Below are 27,148 nucleotides of genomic sequence, written 5' to 3'. Positions count from 1 at the left end.
ACCAAACTGGCTTCTTTTTCACGGATGGTACAAGGAAACAGATGGGTTTTGTAAAACCCGCATATTTTCATTTAACTCTATTTTACCCTTGATATGTTTTTCGAGTTTTTAAATGCCATCCTTGAACACTACTATGGCACATTCCAGTACCTTTCTTAATTGAAACCTATTAAATGGTGAAAGGGCTAGATAGGATGAATGTAGAGAGGATATCTTCTCTAGTGGGGGATATCCAGAACTTGAGGACACAGCCTCAAAATTGAGGGGTGACCTTTTAGAATAGAGGCAAGGATGAATTTTTTTTATTAGCCAGAGATTGTAGTGAATCTGTGGAATGCTTTGCCACAGACAACAGTGGATGACAAGCCTGTGGATATATTTAAAGTGCAAGTTGATTATTTTCTGATTGGTCAGGGCATCAAAGGATATGGTGAGAAGGCAGGTGTATGGGGTTGAGTGGGATCTGGGTTCAGCTATGATGAAATGCCTGAGCAGACTTGATGGGCTGAATGGCCCAATTCTGCTCCTATGTCTTATGGCTTTAATTTGCTTGCAAAGGATACAGCATGCAAATAGCAGATGAATCTCCAATCAAGTTGTACTAGTTTCCACCAATCATGGCTCCACACTGTTGGCCCTCCTGTTTTTAACCACATACAAGCCCAATGTGGCTTGTGGGTTGTTGTAATTGACTGTTACAAATGTCATTCTCACAGGAATGATCTTTTCTCCAGTGCAAGCCCAGTGACCTTCGGGCTCATACCTTCGGGTGACTGTTAGAAGAAAGGGAAGTGGGCAGCCAGTGCAGCAGACTATCGCTGGTGCCATTCCCCTCAATTAAAAGTTCAGCCACTGCAGGTCATAAGGAGAATATGACCTACATGGTTGAGGGCTGCAATGTTTGGGTCTCTGGCACAGAATCTGGTGCTGTGGCTTAGAAGAGAAGAGGGATGAAGCAGACTGCAGTACTGATAGGAAATTTCATAGTTAGAGGAACAGATGAGATTCTGTAGGTGCAATAGACACCTGGATGGTACGTTGCCTCCCAGGTGCCAAGGTGAGGGATGTCTCACATCAAAGTGCTGGAAAATGATGCTGGAGAGGTAGTAAGGAGGTGGGGGAGGGGGAGAGAGAGAGACAAAGAAATGGCAGAGAAGCTAAGTATTTTGCATCAGTCTTCCCTGTCGAAGACTCTAGCAGTATACTGGAGATTCAAGAATGCCAGGGGGCAGATGCGAGTGTCATTGGTATTACTAAGGAGAGGTATTTGGGAAGCTGAAATGTCTGAAAGTAGATAAGTCACCTGGACAAGATGGACACGCCCCAGAGTTCTGAAAGAGGTGGCTGAAGAGATTGTGATAGATAGATAGATAGATACTTTATTCATCCCCATGGGGAAATTCAACTTTTTTTCCAATGTCCCATACACTTGTTGTAGCAAAAACTAATTACATACAATACTTAACTCAGTAAAAATATGATATGCATCTAAATCACTATCTCAAAAAGCATTAATAATAGCTTTTAAAAAGTTCTTAAGTCCTGGCAGTTGAATTGTAAAGCCTAATGGCATTGGGGAGTATTGACCTCTTCATCCTGTCTGAGGAGCATTGCATCGATAGTAACCTGTCGCTGAAACTGCTTCTCTGTCTCTGGATGGTGCTATGTAGAGGATGTTCAGAGTTATCCATAATTGACCGTAGCCTACTCAGCGCCCTTCGCTCAGCTACCGATGTTAAACTCTCCAGTACTTTGCCCACGACAGAGCTCGCCTTCCTTACCAGCTTATTAAGACGTGAGGCGTCCCTCTTCTTAATGCTTCCTCCCCAACACGCCACCACAAAGAAGAGGGCGCTCTCCACAACTGACCTATAGAACATCTTCAGCATCTCACTACAGACATTGAATGACGCCAACCTTCTTAGGAAGTACAGTCGACTCTGTGCCTTCCTGCACAAGGCATCTGTGTTGGCAGTCCAGTCTAGCTTCTCGTCTAACTGTACTCCCAGATACATTGAATCAGATACAGATAATGGAGGCATTAATAATGATCTTTCAAGAATCACTAGATTCTGGCCTAGTTCCAGAGGAACTAGCTTCACTCCAAGCTGAGGATGAGCTTCACTCCAAGTGAGGCAAGGCCGGGTAAGTTCCTTTCAAAGGAGAAAGTTTCAAAAGTTGAGGCAAGTATTGGGTAGGTCATGGCAGCTGAGATCGGCCCCGTGGTTTGTTCATCCTGCAGCATGTGGGAAATCAGGGATACTTCCAATGTCCCTGACGACTATGTGTGCAGGAAGTGTGTCCAGCTGCAGCTTCTGGCAGACCGCATTGAGCGTCTGGAGCTGCGATTGGATTCATACTGGAGCATCTGCGATGCTGAGAAAGTCATGAATAGCACGGTCAGTGAGTTGGCCACACCGCAGGTAAAGGCTACACAGGCAGAAAGGGAAGGGGTGGCCACTAGACAGTGTAGCAGTAGGCAGGTAGTGCAGGAGTCCCCAGGGGTCATCTCCCTCCTAAACAGATATACTGTTTTGGATACTGTTGGGGGAGATGTCTCATCAGGGGAAGGCAGCAGCAGCCAAGTTCATTGCACCATGGGTGGCTCTGCAGCACAGGAGGGAAGGAAAAGGAGTGGGAGAGCTATAGTGATAGGGGATTCGATTGTAAGGGGAATAGATAGGCGTTTCTGCGGCCGCAAACGAGACTCCAGGATGGTATGCTGCCTCCCTGGTGCAAGGGTTAAGGATGTCTCTGAGCTGCTGCAGGACATTCTGGAATGGGAGGGTGAACAGCCAGTGGTCATGGTGCACATAGGTACCAACGATATAGGTAAAAAATGGGATGAGGTCCTACAAGGTGAATTTAGGGAGTTAGGAGATAAACTAAAAAGTAGGACCACAAAGGTAATAATCTCTGGATTACTACCAGTGCCACATGCTAGTCAGAGTGTCAGATGAATATGTGGCTTGAAAAATGGTGCAAGGGGGAGGGATTCAAATTTCTGGGGCATTGGAACCAGTTCTGGGGGCGGTGGGACCGGTATAAACAGGACGGTCTGCACCTGGGCTGGACTGGAACCAATGTCCTAGGGGGAGCATTTGCTACTGCTGTTCAGGAGGCTTTAAACTAATGTGGCAGGGGGATGGGAACAAATGCAGAGAGACAGAGGGGTGTAAAATGAGGGTAGAAGCAAAAAGTAGTAAGGTGAAAAGTAAAAGTGGCAGGCAGGCAAATCCAGGGCAAAAAGCAAAAAGGGCCACTTTTCAACATAATTGTATAAGGGCTAAGAGTGTTGTAAAAACAAGCCTGAAGGCTTTGTGTGTCAATGCAAGGAGCATTCGTAACAAGGTGGATGAATTGAATACGCAGATAGTTATTAATGAATATGATATAGTTGGGATCACAGAGACCTGGCTCCAGGGTGACCAAGGATGGGAGCTCAACATCCAGGGATATTCAATATTCAGGAGGGATAAACAGGAAAGAAAAGGAGGTGGGGTAGCATTGCTGGTTAGAGAGGAGATTAACTCAATAGAAAGGAAGGACATTAGCCTGGAGGATGTGGAATCGATATGGGTAGAGCTGTATAACACTAAGGGGCAGAAAACGCTGGTGGGAGTTGTGTACAGGCCACCTAACAGCAGTAGTGAGGTTGGGGATGGCATTAAACAGGAAATTAGAAATGCGTGCAATAAAGGAACAGTAGTTATAATGGGTGACTTCAATCTACATATAGATTGGGTGAATCAAATTGGTAAGGGTGCTGAGGAAGAGGATTTCTTGGAATGTATGTGGGATGGTTTTCTGAACCAACATGTCAAGGAACCAACTAGAAAGCAGGCCATTCTAGATTGGGTATTGAGCAATGAGGAAGGGTTAGTTAGCAATCTTGTCGTGTGAGGCCCCTTGGGTAAGAGTGACCATAATATGGTGGAATTCTTCATTAAGATGGAGAGTGACATAGTTAATTCAGAAACAAAGGTTCTGAACTTAAAGAAGGGTAACTTTGAAGGTATGAGACGTGAATTAGCTAAGATAGACTGGCAAATGATACTTAAAGGGTTGACAGTGGATATGCAATGGCAAGCATTTAAAGATCTCATGGATGAACTACAACAATTGTTCATCCCAGTTTGGCAAAAGAATAAACCAGGGAAGGTAGTGCATCCGTGGCTGACAAGGGAAATTAGGGATAGTATCAAGTCCAAAGAAGAAACATATAAATTAGCAAAAAAAAAGCGGCACACCTGAGGACTGGGAGAAATTCAGAGACCAGCAGAGGACGACAAAGGGCTTAATTAGGAAAGGGAAAAAAGATTATGAGAGAAAGCTGGCAGGGAACATAAAAACTGACTGTAAAATCTTTTATAGATACGTGAAAAGAAAAAGATTGGTCAAGACAAATGTAGGTCCTTTACAGTCAGAAACAGGTGAATTGATCATAGGGAACAAAGACATGGCAGACCAATTGAATAACTACTTTGGTTCTGTCTTCACTAAGGAGGACATAAATAATCTTCTGGAAATAGTAAGGGACCGAGGGTCTAGTGAGATGGAGGAACTGAGGGAAATACATGTTAGTAGGGAAGTGGTGTTAGGTAAATTGAAGGGATTAAAGGCAGATAAATCCCCAGGGCCAGATGGTCTGCATCCCAGAGTGCTTAAGGAAGTAGCCCAAGAAATAGTGGATGCATTAGTGATAATTTTTCAAAACTCCTTAGATTCTGGATTAGTTCCTGAGGATTGGAGGGTGGCTAATGTAACCCCACTTTTTAAAAAAGGAGGGAGAGAGAAACCGGGGAATTATAGACCGGTTAGTCTGACATCGGTGGTGGGGAAAATGCTAGAGTCGGTTATCAAAGATGTGATTACAGCACATTTGGAAAGAGGTGAAATCATCGGACAAAGTCAGCATGGATTTGTGAAAGGAAAATCATGTCTGACGAATCTTATAGAATTTTTTGAAGATGTAACTAGTAGAGTGGATAGGGGGGAGCCAGTGGATGTGGTATATTTGGATTTTCAAAAGGCTTTTGACAAGGTCCCACACAGGAGATTAGTGTGCAAACTTAAAGCACATGGTATTGGGGGTATGGTATTGATGTGGATAGAGAATTGGTTGGCAGACAGGAAGCAAAGAGTGGGAGTAAACGGGGCCTTTTCAGAATGGCAGGCAGTGACTAGTGGGGTACCGCAAGGCTCAGTGCTGGGACCTCAGTTGTTTACTATATATATTAACGATTTAGACGAGGGAATTAAATGCAGCATCTCCAAGTTTGCGGATGACACGAAGCTGGGCGGCAGTGTTAGCTGTGAGGAGGATGCTAAGAGGATGCAGGGTGACTTGGCAAATTCATGGCAGATGCAATTTAATGTGGATAAATGTGAGGTTATCCACTTTGGTTGCAAGAACAGGGAAACAGATTATTATCTGAACGGCGGCCGATTAGGAAAAGAGGAGATGCAACGAGACCTGGGTGTCATTGTACACCAGTCATTGAAGGTGGGCATGCAGGTACAGCAGGTGGTGAAAAAGGCAAATGGTATGTTGGCATTCATAGCAAAAGGATTTGAGTACAGGAGGAGGGAGGTTCTACTGCAGTTGTACAAGGCCTTGGTGAGACCGCACCTAGAGTATTGTGCGCAGTTTTGGTCCCCTAATCTGAGGAAAGACATTCTTGCCATAGAGGGAGTACAGAGAAGGTTCACCAGATTGATTCCTGGGATGGCAGGACTTTCATATGAAGAAAGACTGGATTGACTAGGCTTATACTCACTGGAATTTAGAAGATTGAGGGGGGATCTTATTGAAACGTATAAAATTCTAAAGGGATTGGACAGGCTAGATGCAGGAAGATTGTTTCCGATGTTGGGGAAGTCCAGAACGAGGGGTCAAAGTTTAAGGATAAAGGGAAACCTTTTAGGACTGAGATTAAGATAAACTTCTTCACACAGAGTGGTGAATCTGTGGAATTCTCTGCCACAGGAAACAGTTGAGGCCAGTTCATTGGCTATACTTAAGAGGAAGTTAGATATGGCCCTTGTGGCTAAAGGGATCGGGGGGTATGGAGAGAAAGCAGGTACAGGGTTCTGAGTTGGATGATCAGCCATGATCATACTGAATGATGGTGCAGGCTCGAAAGGCCTACTCCTGCACCTATTTTCTATGTTTCTATGAATGGAAATTTGCAAATGTCACTCCACTCTTCAAGAATGGAGAGAGACAGAAGAAGTGAAATTACAGGTCAGTTCGTCTAACCCCAGTGCTTGGGAAGATGTTGGAGTCGATTATTAAGGATGAGGTCTCAGAGTAGCTGGAGTCACATGATAAAATAGGCCATAGTCAGCATGGTTTTTTCCCTCAAGGGAAAATCTTGCCTGACATATCTGTTGGAATACTTTGAAAAAAAATAACAGGCAGGCTAGGCAAAGCAGAATTGGTTGATGTTGGGTATTTTGGATTTTCAGAAGGCCTTTAACAAGGTGCCATATGAGGCTGCTCAATGAGCCTACGGTACTCCAGGAAAGATTCTAGCATGGATAGAACATTGGCTGATTAGCAGGAGGCAAAGAGCGAAAAGAAAGGGAGCCTTTTCTGGTTAGCTGCTGGTGACCAAGTGTTCCACAGGGGTCTGTGTTGGGATTTCTTTTTACATTAAACATCAATGATTTGGATAACAAAATTGATGGCTTAATGGCCAAGTAATTTTGAGGAAGTAGAAGGGCTACAGAGGGATATAGATTTGGAGAATGGGCAAAGTAGTAGATGGAATACAGTGTTAAGGAAGTGCATGGTCATGTACTTTGAATGAAGAAATAAAAGTGTAGACTGCTTTCTAAATCCTCCAAGAGCACCACAACCTTGTTGTGTTTGGAAGCATACATGCTCATGACCCAGAGAGCCAAGCTGGCTGGAGTCAAGCTTTTATTCTTTGGCTCTTGGTAGGGTACCCTTACCAAACAAATTGAAGGGTAGAGGCTGGACTAACAGTGGTCTACCGGACTTCCAGATTCGGGGTTTCAGCTCAGGGCTAACAACCCAGACTGGTAAAACAAAAACTGTTATGGAAACAGCAATGAAGAATCCTTCTACATCTGAGTGCGACAGCATTCCTGAATCTCCATCTGGGACTTGTATGACTGACAGTAGTGAAAAGTGAGAGGAAGCTATTGACATGATGAAGGAAGCCCTGACCCCAGAGATGGAAGACCTTAATTGCTGCTCTAAATGCCAGTGGAGTAATGGGGATGATGTATTTTCTAAATGGAGTGCAAGTTCAAAAATCTGAAGTGCAAAGGGACTTAGGGAGTCCTACATGAGAACTCCCAAAAGTTAATTCGCAGGTTGAAAGTGATTCAGTGGGGAGGAAGGCAAATGCGATGCTAGCCTTAATTTTAAAGACTAGAATACAACAGAAAGGATTAAAGTTGAGACTTTATAAAGCACTGGTGAGGCCTCATTTGGAGTACTGTGAACAGCTTTGGGCCCCTTATTTAGGAAAGGATATGCTGACATTGAAGAGGTTTGCAAGGAGGTTCATGAAAATGATTCCAAGATTGATGGCTTGTCGTATGAGGAACATTTGATGGCTCTGGGCCTCTACTCACTGAACTTCAGAAGAATGGGGGTGGTCTCATTGGATCTTAGCGAATGTTAAAGGGCCTCAATAGAGTGGATGAGTAGAGGGTGCTTCCTGTTTTGGGGAGTCAAAGACCAGGGGAGATAGCCTCTGAATAGAGGGGCGTTCTTTTAGAATAGAGATCAAGGAGAATTTCTTTTGCCAGAGTGGAGAAGCTGTGGAATCTATTGCCACAGTTAGAAGTGGAACCAAGTCATTGGGTGTACTAAAAGCAGAAGATTGGAGCCGAGAGGGATAATGAATCAGCCATGATGATATGGCAGAGCAGACTCAATGGGCCAAATAGCCTACATCTGCTCCTACACCTTAAGGTAAGCTCTTTGTTGGACATCTACAGGCTTCAGTTCAATAACTTTGAAATGCCATTCCAGCATTACTTGCATGATATCAGGAAAGCTCATTTTCACTGGTTTGAATGGAACAGTCAAACTTCCAAGCAAACTGTATGCTCTTCCACCGATTCCACTCAGCAAAATGAGCACTTGTTTCTCATTGGCTATTCCATTTGCAGTAACCTTGTTCTTACTTGGGCAAGGCACGCATGTGACAGTGATGTAATGCATAGTGATGTAACGACGCTTGCCATTCCTGTACTCACATACAAATCGCAATGCTTAATCAAATACATTTACAACATCACTCAAATATTACAGAAATATTAAATACACAACACCTCAACAAATCTCTCAAGCTAATTACTTTTGTACTTAATAATTCTTCTGACACTCAGGATCCCAGACACACAGGAAAGCAGTAGTTGACCAACTCTTCCGAGCAAATTTTCCCCACCATTCGGTAAGATTAGTTTATTTATTCCCACCAAACCTCATCTTCTCTGTACTAGACCCCAATTTCCCTGACCCTACGAAGGGTTTAAATACTTATCATGCTTCCACATTCTTGTGAGCAGAATTCCAAAGATTTACCATGTACTACAAACAGTTTTGACATGCTTCAGGTTTTAACTGACCAGCCCCTCATCTTCAAACCAACTCTGATCATTCAAGATGTTCCTGCTAATTAAAACATCTCAACAGCTATCCTGTCCTGTAGTATCTTGTAAATTTTAAAACATTTCTAAACTGAGCAGAATACAGACTCAGCCTATTTAAGCCTCTTGTTTCAGGGCACTCTCTTCATCCAGGAATTAACCTGGAAATCCCCTCTGGATTATGTCCAATGTTACTATATCCTATTGGCAAAGTGAGCAAAACCATAATTAACTGCTCTCTCAAAATGATAGGCTGCTTTCAATGACCTACGCGCAGGTACCTCATCTTTCGGGAATGGTTTAGAATTTAAAATAAATAAAACAAAATACCAGTATGCTTCTCTTCACTGTTGTGTAATGTATTACAACGGCTAGATACCTACCCAATTTACCAGCCCACAATCTCTACCCCTCCTCACTGCTATCAGCACTTCATGGGTTCGGAAAGAACTATAAAATATGTACACTTACGCTGCACCACATTAAAGAAAAGATTAGGCAAAAAGTTGGCAGATGAAGTGTAATCTGAAAAGTCTAAGATTATCCACAGAAGAATGAAGATTCTGGATTTGTAACCGTAATGCTATTTTCAGTACACAGGTGTAAAAGAGAATGAAATAATTGTTACTTCGGATTAGATGCAAAAAAAAACACAGTAAGATAAAGAACACAATTACAAAACAAACATAAATATACAAGGTGGCTTACACACATTGATTGTATGTATGTAAAGTGACAGTTGGCACAGGAGTGTCTATACATCAGATAGAGCACAAGGAACAGAATTAGACCATTTGGCCCAGAGTCCACACTGCCATTTCATCATGGTTGATCAAATTTTCTTCTCAACCCCAAACTCCTGCCTTCTCCCTGTATCCCTTTATGCCCTGACCAATCAAGAATCCATCAACCTCTGCCTTGAATGTACATGAAGACCACTACTTAAATACAACTCCATCCCTGTAAGACTGTGGCTGTGGTGTTCTCATTTCACAGCAATCTCTGGTGCAGAAGCATGAAAATTAAATCAACCTGCAAGTTACACACCAAAGATCACAACAATGAGACCATAAAATTATAGGAGCATAATTCAGGCATTTAGCCCATCAAGTCTGCCCTGCCATTTCATCATTGCTGACCTATTTTCCTCTAAGCCCCAACTTCCTGTCTTCTCCCCGTATCTCTTCATGTCTTGACCAATCAAAAATCTATCAACCTCTGCACTAACTATACATAAAGACTTGGCCTCCATAGCTGCCTGTGGTAAAAAAAAATTCCACATATTCACCACTCTGGCTAAAGAACTTCCTCAGCTTCATTCTAAAAGGACACTCCTCTATTCCGAGGCCATTTGCTCCCACCATAGGAAACATCCTCTCTATCAAGACCTTTCACCATTCAGTAGCTCCAATGAGGTCACCCCTCATTCTTCTGAATTCTAGTGAATAATTCTGGAATCATTTTTTGTGAACCTCCTTTCAATACTCTCCAGTTTCAGCACATCCTTTCTAAGATAAGGGGCCAAAAACTGCTCACAATACTTGAGGTGAGGCTTCACCAGTACTTTATAAAGTTGCAACATTGCAAATTAACGTTTAGGGAATCTTGAACAAGGACTCCCTAGTCTCTTTGCATCTCAGTTTTTTTTGTTTCTTTTCTCCATTTAGAAAACAGACAACCCTTTCTCTTCTACCACAGTGCATGACCATACACTTCCTGACACTGTAGTCCATCTGCCATTTCTTTGCCCATTCTCTTAATCTGTCCAAGTCCTTCTGTAATCTCTCTGCTTCCTCAAAACTACCTGCCCCTCCACCTATCTTTATATCATCTGCAAACTTTACAACAAAGCCAGCAATTCCAGCATCCAAATCATTGACATTAAAAAAAAAGAATCAGTCCCAACTGAGACCCTTGTGGAACACCCCTAGTCATTGGCAGCCAGCAAGAAAAGGCTCCCTTTATTCCCACTCAATCTTCTGCTAATTAGCCACTGCTTTATCCATGCTAGAATCTTTCCTGTAATACCATAGGCTCATAGCTTGTTAAGCAGTCTCATGTGCAGCACTTGTAAAAGGCCTTCTGAAAATCCAAATACACAACATGAACTGATTCTCCTTTGCCTATCCTGCTTGTTGTTTCTCTAAAGAATTCCAACAGGTTTGTCAGATAAGATTTTCCCTTGAGGAAACCATGCTGACAACCTATTTTGTCATGTTCCTCCAAGTACCTGAGACCTCATCCTTAATAATCAACTCCAACATCTTCCCAAACACTAAGGTCAGACTAACTGGCCCACAATTTCCTTTCATCTGCCTCTCTCCCTTCTCAAAGAGTCGAGTAACATTTGCAGTTTTGCAGTTTCCTGGAACCATGCCAGAATCTAGTGATTCTTGAAAGATCATTACTACATCTCTACAATCTCTTCAGTCACCTCTTTCAGAACTCTGGGGTGGACAACATCTGGTCCAGGTGACTGATCTACCTTCAGACCTTTCAGTTTCCCCAAGAACCTTCTCTCCAGTCCTGCCAAAGAGTTTCTGCCCGAAATGTCAACTGAACTTTTCTTCTTCTTCCCCCCCCCCCCCCCCCGCCCCTGTAGATACTGCCTGGCCTGTTGAGCTCCTCCAGCATTTTGTGTGCATTGCTCAGATTTCCAGCATCTGCACATTTTCTCTTCATGGCAACTTCACACAATTCATGACCCCCGACTCCTGGAACTTCCACCACACTAGTGTCTTTCACAGAAGATTGACGCAAAATACTTCTTCAGTTTGTCCACCATTTTCTTGCTCTTCATTACTACCTCTCCACATCATCTTCCCACACTGAGATCAACTCTTGCCTCTTTTAGACTTTATGAATCTGTACTTTTGATATCCTCTAATATTACTAGCTAACTTACTTTTGTATTCCATCTTTTCCTTCTTAATGACTTTTTCTTTAGTAGCCTTCTGTTGGGTTTTAAAAAGCTTCCCAATCCTCTAACTTTCCACTAATTCTTGCTCTATTATATGCCCTAATTTTGGCTTTTATGTTGGCCTTGACTTCGCTTGATAGCCACTGTCGTGTCATCTTTACTTTAGAGTACTTCTTCCTCTTTGGGATGTACATTATCCTGTGCCTTTTGAATTGCTTCCAGAAATTCCAGCCGCTGCTGCTTTTCCATCATCCCTGTCAATGTTCTTTTCCAATCATTTCTAGCCAACTCTACTCATGCCCCTGTAATTCCCTTTACTCCACTGTAATACTGATACATCTGGCTTTAGCTTCTCCTTCCGAAATTTCAGAGTGAACTTAATCACATTATGATCACTTGCCACTTATGGGTTCCTTACAGTAAACTCTAATCAATTCCAGTTCATTGGACAACACCCAATCCAGAATAGCTGATCCCCTAGTAGGCTCAACCATGAACTGCTCTAAAAAGCCATCTCATGAGCAATACAGAAATACCCTCTGTTGGCTTCTAGCACCAACTTGATTTTCCTAATCTACCTGTAAAGTCCCACATGACTATTATAATATTGCCCTTTTGACATGCATTTTCCATCTCTTGTTGTAACTTATAGACTATATCCTTATTCCTGTTTGCGGGTCTGTATACAACTCCCATCTGGGTCTTTTTACCCTTGGAGTTCTTTAGCTCTATCCACAATGATTCAATACCTTCCAACCCCACATCACCTCTTTTTAATGATTTGATTGCATTTCAGACCAATAGAGCAATGCTGCCCCTCTGTATTTCTGCTTGCTGTTTTGATGCAATGTGTATCCTTGGACATTAAGCTCCCAGCTGTAATCATCTTTCATCCGAGATTCAGTGATGCCCACATCGTACCTGCCAATCTGCAATTGTGCGACAAGTTCTTCTATCTTATTCCATATACTGTGCACACTCAAATACAGCTTCAATCCTGTGCTCACCCTTCTCGATTTTGCCTGCCTTTTACATTGCAATTCATCTTGTTGATTGCAATTTTGCCCTACCAACAGCCTCACGTCACTACACATTGCCTCTATAAACCAGCTAACTCATTTTCAGCACTATCATCCGTCTTTCCTACGATACTTCTTGTATTGAAATATAGGCAGCTCAGGACACTAGTCGTACCATGCACAACTTGTTGATTCCCAACTTGTGGAATTTGTTACCACGGGTGGCAGTGGCAGTCAGGTCATTGGGTGTATTTAAGGCAGAGATTGATAGGTATCTGAGTAGCCAGGGCATCAAAGATTATGGTGAGAGGGTGGGGGAGTGGGACTAAAGGGGAGAATGGATCAGCTCATGATAAAATCAGCACAGACTAGAAGGGCCCAGATGGCCTGTTTTCATGCTGTAATTGTTAATTGTTAAAATGGCGCAGACGCGATGGGCCGAATGGCTGACTTCTGCTCCTTGTCTTATGGCCTATGGTCTCTAACTTCCTAACATCAGCCTCCAAAACCTCTCCACGTTGTTCTGGTTCTCTGGTTGCCATTCCTCTGCAACTTTAGATTAAACCCCACTGTGCAGCATTAACAAACCTTCCCACTAGGATAAGATAACTTTATTTATCCCAAAAAAAACTATTGTTGCAAGGTTGCTCAGTCAGAAATATATACTTTAAAATACAAAATGTAAGCATTGAGGTATGAAAAAGAATACAAAAAATGCATAAAAAGTAATAGTGCAAAATACAGATGAGCAATGAAACCATATACTTCTATCCATAAGGAGGAATTGTAGTCTTATAAACACAGGGAGTAAGGATCTCCTGTGGCGTTCAGTGGTACACCTCTGTGGAAGCAGTCAGTTGCTAAAAGTGTTCATCTGTTTGTCCAGTATGTCATGGAGGGGGTGAAAGGGATTGTCCATATGAGGGGGGAGGGGAACCAGAGTGTAGGAACAGATGTATGGAAGAAGGAAGGAAAAGAAGACAGTAAAGTTCTTTGTACTGTTAGAGATAAACAGAAATGAAGAGGTGGATGAGCTTAGAGCATGGATTGATACCTGGAAATATAATGTTGTAGCTATTAGTGAAACATGGTTGCAGGAGGGGTGTGATTGGCAACTAAATATTCCTGGATTTCATTGCTTCAGGTGTGATAGAATTGGAGGTACAAGAGGGGGAGGTGTTGCATTGCTTGACAGAGAAAATATTACAGCGGTGCTCTGGCAGGATAGATTAGAGGGCTCGTCTAGGGAGACTATTTGGGTGGAATTGAGGAATGGGAAAGGTCTAGTAACACTTATAGGGGTGTATTATAGACCACCTAATGGGGAGCGAGAATTGGAGGAGCAAATTTGCAAGGAGATAGCAGATATTTGTATAAGCACAGGGTTGTGATTGTGGGAGATTTTAATTTTCCACACATAGACTGGGAAGCCCATACTGTAAAAGGGCTGGATGGTTTGGAGTTTGTAAAATGTGTGCAGGATAGTTTTTTGCAGCAATACATAGAAGTACCAACTAGAGAAGGGGCAGTGTTGGATCTTCTGTTAGGGAATGAAATAGGTCAGGTGACGGAGGTATGTGTTGGGGAGCACTTCGGGTCCAGTGATCATAATGCTATCAGTTTCAATATAGTTATGGAGGATAGGACTGGACCCAGGGTTGAGATTTTTGATTGGAGGAAGGCCAACTTTGAGAAGACGCGAAAGGATTTGGAAGGAGTGGATTGGGACAATTTGTTTTATGGGAAGGATGTAATAGAGAAATGGAGGTCATTTAAAGGTGAAATTTTGAGGGTACAGAATGTTTATATTCCTGTTAGGTTGAAAGGAAAGGTTAAAAGTTTGAGAGAGCCATGGTTTTCCAGGGATATTGGAAACTTGGTTAGGAAAAATAGAGATATCTACAATAAAAATATAGGCAGCATGGAGTAAATGAGGTGCTCGAGGAATATAAAGAATGTAAGAAGAATCTTAAGAAAGAAATTAGAAAAGCTAAAAGATAGGAGGTTGCTTTGGCAAGTAAAGTGAAAATAAATCCAAAGGGTTTCTACAGTTATATTAATAGCAAAAGGATAGTGAGGGATAAAATTGGTCCCTTAGAGAATCAGAGTGGATAGCTATGTGTGGAGCCAAAAGGGGGAGATTTTGAAGAATTTCTTTTCTTTGGTATTCACTAAGGAGAAGGATATTGAATTGTGTAAGGTAAGGGAAACAAGTAGGGAAGTTATGGAAACTATGACGATTAAAGAGGAGCAAGTACTGGCGCTTTTAAGGAATATAAAAGTGGATAAATCTCCGAGTCCTGACAGGATATTCCCCAGGATCTTGAGGTTAGTGTAGAAATAGCAGGGGCTCTGACAGAAATATTTCAAATGTCATTTGAAACGGGGATGCTGCCAGAGGATTGACGTATGTTACCTGGGTTTCAGCACCTAATTCTGTATCGTCTTCTCAGTTCTGGCCTCACTAGCACATGGAACAGGTTACAATCCCGAGATCATAACCCTGGTTCTCCTGCTCTTTAATGTAGCACCCAACTCCCTGACCACCCTATGCAGAACCTTATCACTCTTCCTACCCATGTCTTTGGTACCTACATGGACCACGACCACCCTCCCACTTAATGCTGAGGATTTCATCCAAGATATCCTGGAATCTGGCACCCAGTAGGCAACATGCCATCAGGGAATCTCGTTCTCACACAGAGAATCTCCTGTTCATTCCCATAGCTAATAAATCTCTTATCAGCAAAACGTGCCTCTTCCAACACCACCCCCCCCACCCCCCACCTTCCTTCCCGAGTCACACAGCCAGACTCAGGTGTCAGAAAACAGGCCACTGCGACTTTCCTCCATTAGGTCAAACCACCGCCCCTCCCCAACAATATCCAAAATGATGTAACTGTTGATGAGGGTGTTGGCAACAGGGGTACACTGCACTGGCTCCTTAACCACTTTCCCTTTCCTAACTGTCACCCAGTCTCCCGTGTCCTGCACCTTGAGTGTAACTACCTCTATGTCCTATTTATCACCTCTTTAGCCTCCGGAATGATCCAGACTTCATCCAGTTCCAGCTCCAACTCCTTAAAATGGATGGATAGAAGCTGCAGCTGGATGTACTTCTCACAGTTGTAGTCGTCAGGGACTCGAGATCTTGCTGCTTTCCCACAAACCCGCAAGAGCAGCATTCCACTATCCTGTTGGACGTCTCTACTGTACTAGCTGAGAAGATATTAAGAAGGGAAGAAAATAAAACTCAACCCTTTCCTTTTCTTTCTCTGACTGAATCCATTCTTGGCGGAAGCATCAAAGAACTAAGGATGATGATATAAAGATTAGTGGAGGGGCAGCTAGTATTGAGGAAACAGGTAGGATGCAGAAGGACTTGGATTAGGAGAATCTGCAAGAAAATGACAAATGGGTCTGTACACGCTAGAATTTAGAAGGATGGGGAGGGGATAGACAGTAGATGTGGTAAGGATGTTTCCCATGGTGGGAGAGTCTACGACAAGAGGGCACAACCTCAGGATAGAGGGGCACACTTTCAAAACAGATGCAGAGAAATTTCTTTAACCAAAGGTTGGTGAATTTGTGGAATCTGTTGCCACACGCAGCTGGAGGCCAGGTCATTGGGTGTATTTAAGGCAGAGATTGATAGGTTCTCAATTGGACATGGCATCAAAGGTTACGGGGAAAAGGCCAGGAAATGGGGTAGATGAGGAAGGGGCAAAAAAACGACCAGCCACAATTGAACGGCAGAGCAGTCTCCATGGGTCAGATTCTGCTCCTGTGTTTCAAGATCACCAATGACTCTGTCCACTCAGACAATGGCCACTGCACTTGCCCTCACCTTCCTTTAATTTGCTCTTGCTAAGCAATCCCATGCACTGATTGGTCGCTAGTGAAGGCTTTTACACTGTAGCAACCCACTGCTGGCTTTTTGAGCTGGGCAGTGGATCCAAGTGAAATCCCCTCCTCTCAATACTTCCGATGTCCGGATTGGTCACTGGGCAAACCTTTTCCTGATGACTGAAGAAATAATAAAGTAGGGGTGGTAGATATAAAGGGGTTAGTGGCTAGAGGTGCTGATCATGATCAGCCTTACTGTTTGGGGAAAGTGAATGTTTGAGTCTGATGGTCCTGGCATGGATGCTACATAGCCTCCTTCCTCATGGGAGGAGGAGGAACAGCTCAGAAGCAAAGGTGGGATCCTCCATTGTTGCTGACCCGTTCAAATGGAGTCAGCACAAGATATTGCTATACAAGGGGATCTGGGGTTACAGCATAGAAAACACAAAGGACTGGTGTGCAGGCACAGGAAGTGAAGATTATCTTTGTCATGTGCTCATCAGCATATACAGTGAAATGTTTCATTTGCGTTGCTAGCCAAGTCCCAGCACACTTCTGGTGCCAATGTAACATGTCCACAACTCACTAACCCAAGCCCTTACTTCTTTAGACTGAGAGAGGAAACCCACGTGTTCACAGGAAGATGATACAAATTCCTTACAGACCGCAACAGGAATTGAACCCTGATCTTACAGCTGCAGCTGTAATGTTTTACAGTAACTGCTACACTGTCACCCCTCTCAAATCCAAACTACTAATATTTAATCAAAAAGTTTATTTTTTTTAAAAAATCACTCATTATACTGAACTCTGCAGTACCATTGGCTACCTGCTTCAAGTCACAGTGCTATTACAGCTCAGAGCATCGGCAATCAGAGGTCAATTCTGGTGTCCCCTGTAAGAAAGCTTACACTTTCTTCCTGTGACCGTGTGGTTTCCTCCGGGTGCTATAGTTTTCTCCCAGAGTCCAAAGACATACCAGTTAGTAGGTTAATTGGTCATTGTAAATTGTCCTGAGATTAAGCTTGGGTTAAAACAGTGGGTTATTGGGCAGTGTAGCTCAAGGGGCTGGAAGAATCTGTTCCACACCATCTCTAAATAAAATTTAGAAATCTGAAAGATGCACCAAGAGAAAAGAAACAGGATATACAGGTGCAAAAAGCAAGGAGAACTGAGGCTAGTAGAATAAGGCGAAAGGATGTGTGTGAAGCAGCAAAAAGATTGAGAGTAAAAGTAGTCAATGGAAGCAGTTGTTCATGGCTGTTGAGGTGCATCACACAGCTGTCACCAGATACTCAGAATGGACACCTGATAAATCAGTTTAGGTGAGTTCCTGCCCCCAGTATTGGCCTGGTTCAAATCCAAATGACATAACAGTCTAAAAGCTGGCAGCTGCCGCAAACCTGGCACACAAGGCCAAGTTCAATATTATCATCCCCTTTTTCAAAAGGTTTCACCGTAGCCAAGAATGCACTTCTTGGCCACACAAAAATCACCTCTGGATTCACACTCCCCTAGTTCAGATTCATTTCCTTCCATCTTTTCCTCAGCAAGGAAGTGTTTCCATGGATCCCTGGAGACAATGAAATCTGGACAAATTTTATTCCTGGCAAGGCATCATGCAACGGACTTGATTATCTCCCTCCAGCAACTTAAAGCCTTTGAATAATTGTCTCCCAGGACATCTTACTGCCCTCAACCTTTTAAATGATGAACAATTTTAGTCCTTGGATAGATACTGGAACTACCACTGGGGAGGGGGGGAGTGGGTGCACTTTTAAACCTACCTTTAAATCTTCCTGGTGCCCATTTGTAGTGTTCACATTCTGTACTTGCACAAAGGCAGGCAGGCAAGAGGGAAGTAGTACAACATCAAATTCTACTAAACACATTCTAGTAATGATCCACTTACCTCCCACTGCAAGTGAGGGGGAATATTCCTGATCTGGAGTTTCCGACTTCTGTGGGAAAAAAAAATGGAAAGGTAATTAATTAAATCAAAGAATTAAATGAATACACTTCCCCCACAGTGGCTCCAAAGTAAATACTGATGTTAAAATTAAAGTCTCCACTCCTGGCCCACCTACATCATCTTTTACAATACAGTCCCAAACAAAAGCTCATTCTGTGATACCGCCATTAAACACTGTCAACAAAATTCCCAACTCCGTACAGCATTCTTCCAGGCAAAACACAGAAAAGCATCATAGGTATACAATCCATCTTTAGTTACCTCGCAGCAGGTAAAAACTGAAATGACAGGATGTCAAAAGATTTGACAAAGGACCAAAGGCAACTCAAGCTATTTGCATAAAAACTAATGAGAAAACTGAATACAAATTCACACAAAATGAAAAGATAGCTGCAAAACTTGAAACTAATTCCTTACAATGAACAAAATCACTATAAACCTAGTCCTAATTAAGTTACCATTACCAGAGAGAAGGTTCTCAGGAAAACTAAGATCTGAAGGTATACAAGTCACCTAGACCAGATGGTTTACACCCCTGGGTTCGGAAAAAGGTGGCAGAAAGGATTGTGGAATGGTTCTGAAAGACTAGAAGATTGCAAATGTCACTCCACTCTTCAAGGGAGAGAGGTAGAAGAAAGGAAACTACAGGCCAGTTATTCTGACCTCAGTGCTCAGGAAGATGTTGAAGTTGATTCTTAAGGATGAGGTCTCAGGGTACTTGAAGGCACATGATAAAATAGGCTGTAGTCAGCATGGCTTCCTCGAGGGAAAATCTTGCCTGACAAATCTGTTGGAATTCTTTGAACGTTATATGTAAGTCTATGATTTGGATGATGAAATTGATGGCTTTGTTGCAAAGTTTGCAGACGATATGAAGACAGGTGGAGAGGAAGGTAGTTTTGAGGAAGCAGAGAGGCTACAGAAGGACTTGGATACTTTAAGAGAATGGGCAAAGAAATGGTAGATGTAATACACTGTCAGGAAGTGTAAATGAAAGGGTTGACATTTGCTAAGTGGAGAGAGAATACAAAAAACTGAGGTGCAAAGGGATTTGGGAATCCTTTACAATTCCCTAAAGGTAAATTTCTAGGTTGAGTCTGTGGTGAGGAAGGCAAATGCACCGTTGAAACTTTATAAAGCACTGGCGAGGCCTCACTTGGAGTACTGTGAGCAGTTTTGGGCCCCTTATTTTAAGAAGGATGTGCTGAAACTGGACAGAGTTCAAAGGGGGTTCACAAAAATGATTCCAGAATTGAATGGCTTGTTATATGAAGAGCATTTGATGGCTCTGGGCCTGTATTTATTGGAGTTCAGAAGAATGAGGGGCTACCTAATTGAAGCCTATCGAATGGTGAAAGGCCTTGATAGAGTGCATGTGGAGAGGATGTTTCCTATGGTGCGAGAGTCTAAGACCAGATGGCACATCCCCAGAATAGAGAGGCATCTGTTTGGAACAGAGATGAGCAGGAATTTCTTTAGCCAGAGAGCAGTGAATCTGTGGAATTCTTTGCCACAGGGAGCTATGGAGACCAAGTCTTTATGTACATTTAAGGCAGAGGCTGATAGTTTCTTGACTGGTCAGGGCATGAAGGGATATGGGGAGACGGCAGGAGATTGGGGCTGAGAGGAAAACTGGATCAGCCATAAGGAAATGGTGGAGCAGAGTCGATGGGTTAAACGGCCTAATTCTGCTCCTGTATCTTATGGTCTTACAACCTTCAAGAATTCTACAGTTATTAATGACATCAGTATTTACCCCAGGATATAAAACTCCAATGCATCACTAGGGATTTATAATCAAATCATGAGGCTTTTGCTTTAAATACAGAAAACAAAGATTAAAATGACCAGTGGCACACTGCATTTATAATCATTTGGAATTAATTTTGTTTTTGCAAGCAACCCTCATCTATTTATAAACCAAAGTATGTCATAACCTCTTGTTACTTCTGCAATCCCATTCCCATCAACCCAAGAAGATAGCTGACAAAATTCATTCCTGCAAACCCATTCCCATCATTCCAAAAAGGAGATGGCTGATACAATCCATTCCACTGTGCAGCTTTACAAGGGAATGAGTATTTTGCTTTGAATGCAAAAGAGATACATCCATAGCTGCTACACAAATGATTCCTGCAGAAACCCAATATTGCATTATATTCATACCTATTACCTGCAGAAATTCGTAGTATAAACTATTGTTCATCACCTGCACATGGACAATGTGTGCACATTGTGGTGACACCAGTTGGAAGCAGCAACACAAAATGCATTTTAGACGTCGGTCATTTAGCAAGTTTCCTCTGCCTAAATGCCATTTGCCAGCAAGCCTACCAATGCTTGAAATTTGACAATTGATGATGTTGGACAGTGTTTCATGCCAAAGGAGGTTTTACTAAAACTTTACCAACAACCACTCCCTCCCCCCCCCCCCCCCCCACCACTGCAATTGTTTAAAGTTGACTGAATCTTGGCTAATTTCAGGAAGGGTCAGTTTAGGGGGTGGCAACATGAAGTAAGAGCATAGGTTGGGATAGGCTGGTGGAGGAAAGAAAATTCTAACAGCATTCAAATGACATGTAATTTTCAGATGAGATTATATCACATCTTCAGAAACCACAACTTAGAAAAACATTTCAAACATATAAATTATCTAGCTTATGCTAATTTCAGCTATTCTGACTCAAATTCTAATTGAGCTGTTATACAGAACAAAACTATTCAAAACCAAATTAGTATTCATTTTTGGCAAATCATATTTAACCATGTTAAAACATTATTGGAACAATCAAACATTTCAACAATGCATTTCCACAGTGCATATGTGTCTTCATTTATGAACAGAAAGAAACTGACCATTTCACAATGTATGGTTACTAAATTTTGTGCTCAAACATACTGAAGTGCTAAAATACTAAATAATTTCACCATTTTGAAGATGTCATTTAAATTATAGATCATGACACCTCTATTTAAATCTTTTTATGCAATTTATTGCAATACAGACACACTTCGATAGAATTTAAACAATGAACAGCCAAATGAACCAGAATCTGAAGACAGACCAATTTTTCTGAAACCTCATCAGAACCAAAACTAAAGCATAACCATTCTGTAAAACAGATGACCACAAAGTAAAAAAAAAAGCCAGGAGTTCTTAACATATTCTCAACCAAATAAAAAAGAGAAAGCTTAAAAGCAAAATCTGAAACTAAGTCCAGAAAACAATAAACACGGCACATGTTGGAAATCCAGAGCAAAACACACACACCGCGCCCCCCCCCCCATCCCAAATTCAGGGGAATGAAAAGGAGCAGTGAAATATCCCAGTGTTTCTCCTGCATCAGATTTTTGGTTCTTTATAATCATTTGATATTAAGGAAAATAGAATTTATCATCACTGTTTTGAATACCAAATTCTGACCTTTGTCCTAGGTCAATTTGTTTCAGAAAAAGCCTTTGAATTTTACATTGAAATTCACTGAACCTTATGATACTGCAATCTATTTCCCAAATTCCAAGCATGCTTACTACTTAGCTCATGAAATAATTCACCAGAGAAAGTACCTAGATGATAATAGCTAATATTTTGTATGCAAGCATCGGTGTTTCCAGAGGCCTTCAAACCAAGGCAAGTTAGGGAAAAAAGAATAAATGACAACACACATTGTATTTATATCAATTTTAAACTAATCTACATAAATGGCCACAAAGTTGCAATTTTTGTTTTTAAGTTTGTTACCATCTTCAATGCATTGTAGTTTTTTGAAAAAAATCACTTCAGGATACATTTAAAATCATAAAATGGAGAAGCTGATGTTTCAAAATGGATACAAAGAAAGAAAATGGAAGGATTATTTTGTCACAGGAAATATTAAAATACAATTTTCTGAGAAGATTTTTAGGTTAGGCATAATGAGAAATTTCAGAAGTGCATCTAATCTAGAAAACGAGTGGGTGACTTTAGTTAATTGAGTTGATGTAAGAATGTGTCCATCATTTTTCTAATTAATCATGGGTACATTTATTGTCAACTTTTTCTTTGTGATGTAGTTATCACTAGCAAGGCTAGTAGCTATTACAATTTCCTAGCTGCCACTGAAGAACTGGTGCAATTCCCTGAGTAGCTTCAGGACACAGTATTGTGAAGACAAGAAGATACAAAAATTAAACTCAGATACGAAAGGTGGTGGGTTTGGAAGATACTGATGAAAATGGCTGGCAAGTTGCTGCAGTGCATTCTATGCAGAAAGCAGCCTCAATTTTGGAAGATGTGAACCCAGTTCATGGTGAACCAATGCAGAGTTCTGGACTGCTCATGTACTTAGAGCAAGCTTGGAATAATTACAGGCCACAGCCTCTGTTCAGTGCAGAGCAGTGAGCTGAACACTGGCCTATCCCTAGTCTTCAGCCTCAACATACTAACCTTTTCAATCTGGCCCAGTGCTTAAATTGGCCAAACAGCAGGCTATTCCTTGCTCTCAGGCCCAGCTCTCGTAGTCCCAATTCAGCCCATACTTGACCTTTCCAATTTGGCCCGCTTAAATTGATCAAACCTCCATTTGTTCCTCAGTCTCAGGCCCAGGTCCCGTCACCTCGACTATACCTTGCTCCACTTCGAATCTCCAAGTCTGCAGCAGCAGCCAAACTCCTTGCTTTTGGGCCCGGGCCTTGCCACGCCGCCTCAATCCGGCTCATACACACCAAAACCTTTGAGACTTCAGTTCACACCCTAAAAATGCCAGGTCATACAGGCAGTTCAAAAGCTCGACTCTGAAAGGGAAGTTACAGGTTAATACCCTGCAACATAATACCTGTTACTCTCCACAAGGTGTGGATGGGGTTTCTGACCATCACTCTCAGCTTCCCTACTGATTTGCTATTGATAAGCCAATAAATTTAAAAGAGAGTTAGACTTCTGGCAAGCACCACCACCTGGCATCTGACTGGCAACTAGAACATCCAACATTTAAAGATTTTCTCTGCAAGTGCACAGCAAAGATGCCAAGAGACAAAGCTAAAAATATTTTCCTACTTCAGTCAACAGCTGATGAATAATTCTCCAGTCTCTGGCCATAGTCACCACACTATCCTCACCCTTTTGACTTGACCCATGTAATATCAAGGCTGATGGATAGAGTCAAGATCGCATACCTCAATCCGACCATAATCAGAATGTGAGCACCACAGCTACCCTCCACTCTTCCAGTAAGCTAAAATAACGTAAAAGTTGCCAGTTTAATGCCGTCCACAAAATTCAAGTCAAAGCCAGCCCAGACCATCTGTCTACTGATAGTTCTCGTTGCTCATTAGCTCAGCTAAGTTTCCACGTAACCACTTGGTTCGAGCATCCGGCAAAGAACAGAATGCTAGCAGTAAAGATGTGGGTCCAGGCACAGTATGACCAAGTGCCTTTGCCACACTCTAGAAAATTAAAAAACTGATACGAACAAGAGGTCCACCCTTTGTTAGAATTATATTCAGCATGACAATGAACAGCTTTGACAATTTACTCATCATTTTTGAGGGTACTTGGGAAAGTTACTTAGATCCAATCTTATCTGTTTCAGCACAACCTGGTGGTTAGAAATGGAACACATACAAACAAGCTGGAGGAACTCACCAGCTTGGGTAGCATCCATTGAAACAAGCAGTCAACGTTTTGGGCCAAGACCCTTCATCAGGAATGAAGGAGGGGGCAGGAGCCCTATAAAGAAGGTGCCAGGTGAAAAACCAATCAGAGGAAAGATCAGGGGTGGGGGAGGGGAAACAGGGAAGGGATAGGCAGGAAAGGTGAAGGAATGTAAGGGGAAAGCACTATGGGTAGTAGAAGGCAGAATCATGAGAGGTGATAGGCAGCTAGAAGAGGAGGCAGAGTAAAGGTGGGATGGGGGAAGGGAGAGGGAGGGAATTATCAGAAGTTGGAGAATTCGATGTTCATGCCAAGGGGCTGGAGACTACCCAGGCGGTATACGAGGTGTTGCTCCTCCAACCTGAGTTTGGCCTCATCATGGCAGTAGAAGAGGCCATGTACGGACACATCCGAATGCGAATGTGAAGCAGAGTTGTAGTGGGTGGCAACCGGGAGATCCTGTCTGTTGTGGCGAATGGAGCAGAGGTTCTCGACGAAGCAGTCCCCCAATCTGCGTCGGGTCTCGCCGATGTAGAGGAGGTCACACCAGGAGCACTGGATGCAATAGATGACCCCAACAGACTCACAAGTGAAGTGTTGCCTCACCTGGAAGGACTGTTTGTTTGTACGTGTTGATTTGACCACAGCATCTGCAGTGTACTTTGAGTTAGAAATGGAATATTTCTGGCCTTCGCTCATGACAAGTGCCCACCAGTGTCCATTCAATATGCCTGAGATAAAGCAATATATAAGTGCTTACAGGAAGACCGAGGTGACTTCCAGATTTGGGCGAAAAAGTATTATTCAATATTCAGAAATGGTAAGTGACCACCAGCACACTAAAGCCCAATTGTTTCCATGGTGATAAACATCACCCCAGCGCATAAATCAACCAATCCCACCACACTAACTAGCTCCTGCTGCACCAATCTCAACACTCCAACAAACTCCACCATACCAACATCCTCCCCAATATTTCAGTGCTCAAATTTGATTGGAAGCTTAATACTCTCAAATTTTAAAAGTCTGACAACTATAAGGCTGAAATGCAGGCAAAACCTTTTCATATTCTTTACTTAGGCCACAAGACAGAGGAGCAGAATTAGGCCATTTGGCCAATCAAGTCTTAATGGCTGATCATCCCTCTCAACCCCATTCTCCTGCCTCTCCTTGTAAACTTTGACACACTGAACGATCAAGAAAATATCAACATCCACCTCAAAAATACCCAATGATTTGGCCTGCACAACCATCTGTGGCAATGAATTCCATAGATTCACCAGCCTCTGGTTAGAGATTGCTCCTCAACTCTGTTCTAAATGGACATCCCTCTATTCTGAGGCTGTGCACCCTGCTAAATGACTTCCCCACTATAGGTAACATCCTCTCCATATCCACTCTATATGGGCCTTTCAGTATTCGATGGGTTTCAATTAGATCACCTCTCATTCTGCAAAACACCAGCGAGTACAGGCCCAGAGCCACTTAAACACACCTCACATGTTAACACTTTCATTCCTGCGATCATTCCCGTGAACCTCCTCTGGACTCTCCCCAAAGCCAGCACGTCTCAGATAAGGGGCCCAAAACTGATCACAATACTCCAAGAGTGGTCTGACCAAATGTCTTAAAGCCTCAGCATTATATCCTTGCTTTCATATTCTAGTCCTCTCAAAGTGAATGCCAACATTGCATTTGCCTTCTTTACCACTGACTCCAACCTGCAAGTTAAGCTTTAGGGAATTCTGCATGAGGACTCTACAAGTCCATGCACCTCTGATTTTTGAATTTTCTCCCCATTTAGAAAATAATCCACACCTTTATTCCTTCTACCAAAATGCATGATCATACACTTCCCTAGACTATATTCTATCTGCCACTTCTCTGCCCATTCTCCCAAACTGTTGCCATCAATTCAATCATCCAAATTATTGACATACAACTTGAAAAACAGTCCTAATACTGACCCCTGTGGAACACTGCTAGTCATTGGCAGCCAACTAGAAAAGGTCACTTTTATTCCTCACTTTGCCTCCTGCCAGTCAGTTAATCTTCTCTCCATGCCAGTATCTTTCCTGTAACACTATGGGGGTTTTTACATGAGCGGCTTCATGTGTGGCACCTTGTCAAAAGCCTTCTGAAAATCCAAGTAAACATTCACTGACTCTTTGTCAATCCTGTCTCTTCAAAGAATCCCAACAAATTTGTCAGGCAAGATGTCTCCTTAAGGAAACCATGCTGACTTTGGCCCAGTTTGTCATGTGCCTCCAAATACCCCAAGAAACCACATCCTTAATCAGAATCAGGTTTAATATCACTGGCATATTTTGTGGAACATGTTTTGTAGCAGCAGTATATTGCAATATGGATATATTAATATATCAATATTGATATTCTCAATTGGAGAAAGGTCAATTTTGATGGTATCAGAAAGGATCTGACAAGTGTGGTTTGGGACAGGCTGTTTTCTGGCCAAGGAGTACTTGGTAAGTGGGAGGCCTTCAGAAGTGAAATTTTGAGGGTGTTGAGTTTGTATGTGCCTGTCAAAATAAAAGTTGAAAGGTAACTGGTGCAGGGAACCTGGGTTCCCTGGTATAAAGTACAATAATTACATGAAAAAATTCAACAACTAATGCAAAAAGAGGAAAAATACTGAGGTAGTGTTAATAGTCCATTCAGAAATCTGATGGCAGAGAAGAAACTATTCCTGAATCATTGTGTGCATACCCATTTTCAGACCTCCTTGATGGTAGCAATAAGAGTATTTTCTATAAATTTATTGACAACACAATTATTGTTGGCATGATTTCTGACGTTGGCAAGGAGGTGCACAGGAGGGAGATAGGTTAGCTAGTTGAGTGGTGATATAGCAACAACCTTGCAACTCAATGTCAGCAAGTCCAAGGAGTTGAATATGGACCAGGAAGCAGAAGTTGAAGGAACACACACCAGTCCTCAGAGGGATCTGATGTGGAAAGGGTGAGCAGTTTCAAGTTCCTGGGTGTCAACATTTCCGAGGGTCTATCCTGGGCCCAACATATTGATAGTGGCTATATTTCATTAGGATTTGAGACGACTTGATATGCCACCAAAGACACTTACAAATCTCTGCAGATGTACTATGG

The 27,148-nt window shown here is 42.4% G+C and overlaps 1 protein-coding gene across 1 annotated transcript in view; it reads right to left on the bottom strand.

Moving 5' to 3' along the window:
* igf2bp3 (insulin-like growth factor 2 mRNA binding protein 3) overlaps positions 1-27,148 on the bottom strand; it is a 178,033-nt gene that overhangs the window by 97,483 nt on the left and 53,402 nt on the right. Inside the window, exon 3 of the mRNA XM_073024617.1 lies at positions 18,332-18,380. Within this exon, the coding sequence (XP_072880718.1) occupies positions 18,332-18,380 (49 nt within the window). The remainder of the gene's footprint in view (positions 1-18,331; positions 18,381-27,148) is intronic.

This window comes from Hemitrygon akajei, chromosome 20, assembly GCF_048418815.1.
Source record: "Hemitrygon akajei chromosome 20, sHemAka1.3, whole genome shotgun sequence".
In the NCBI taxonomy this organism is placed as follows: domain Eukaryota; kingdom Metazoa; phylum Chordata; class Chondrichthyes; order Myliobatiformes; family Dasyatidae; genus Hemitrygon; species Hemitrygon akajei.
The sequence above is the reverse complement of the archived record's forward strand: the minus strand, read 5'-3'. Positions and strand labels throughout refer to the sequence as shown.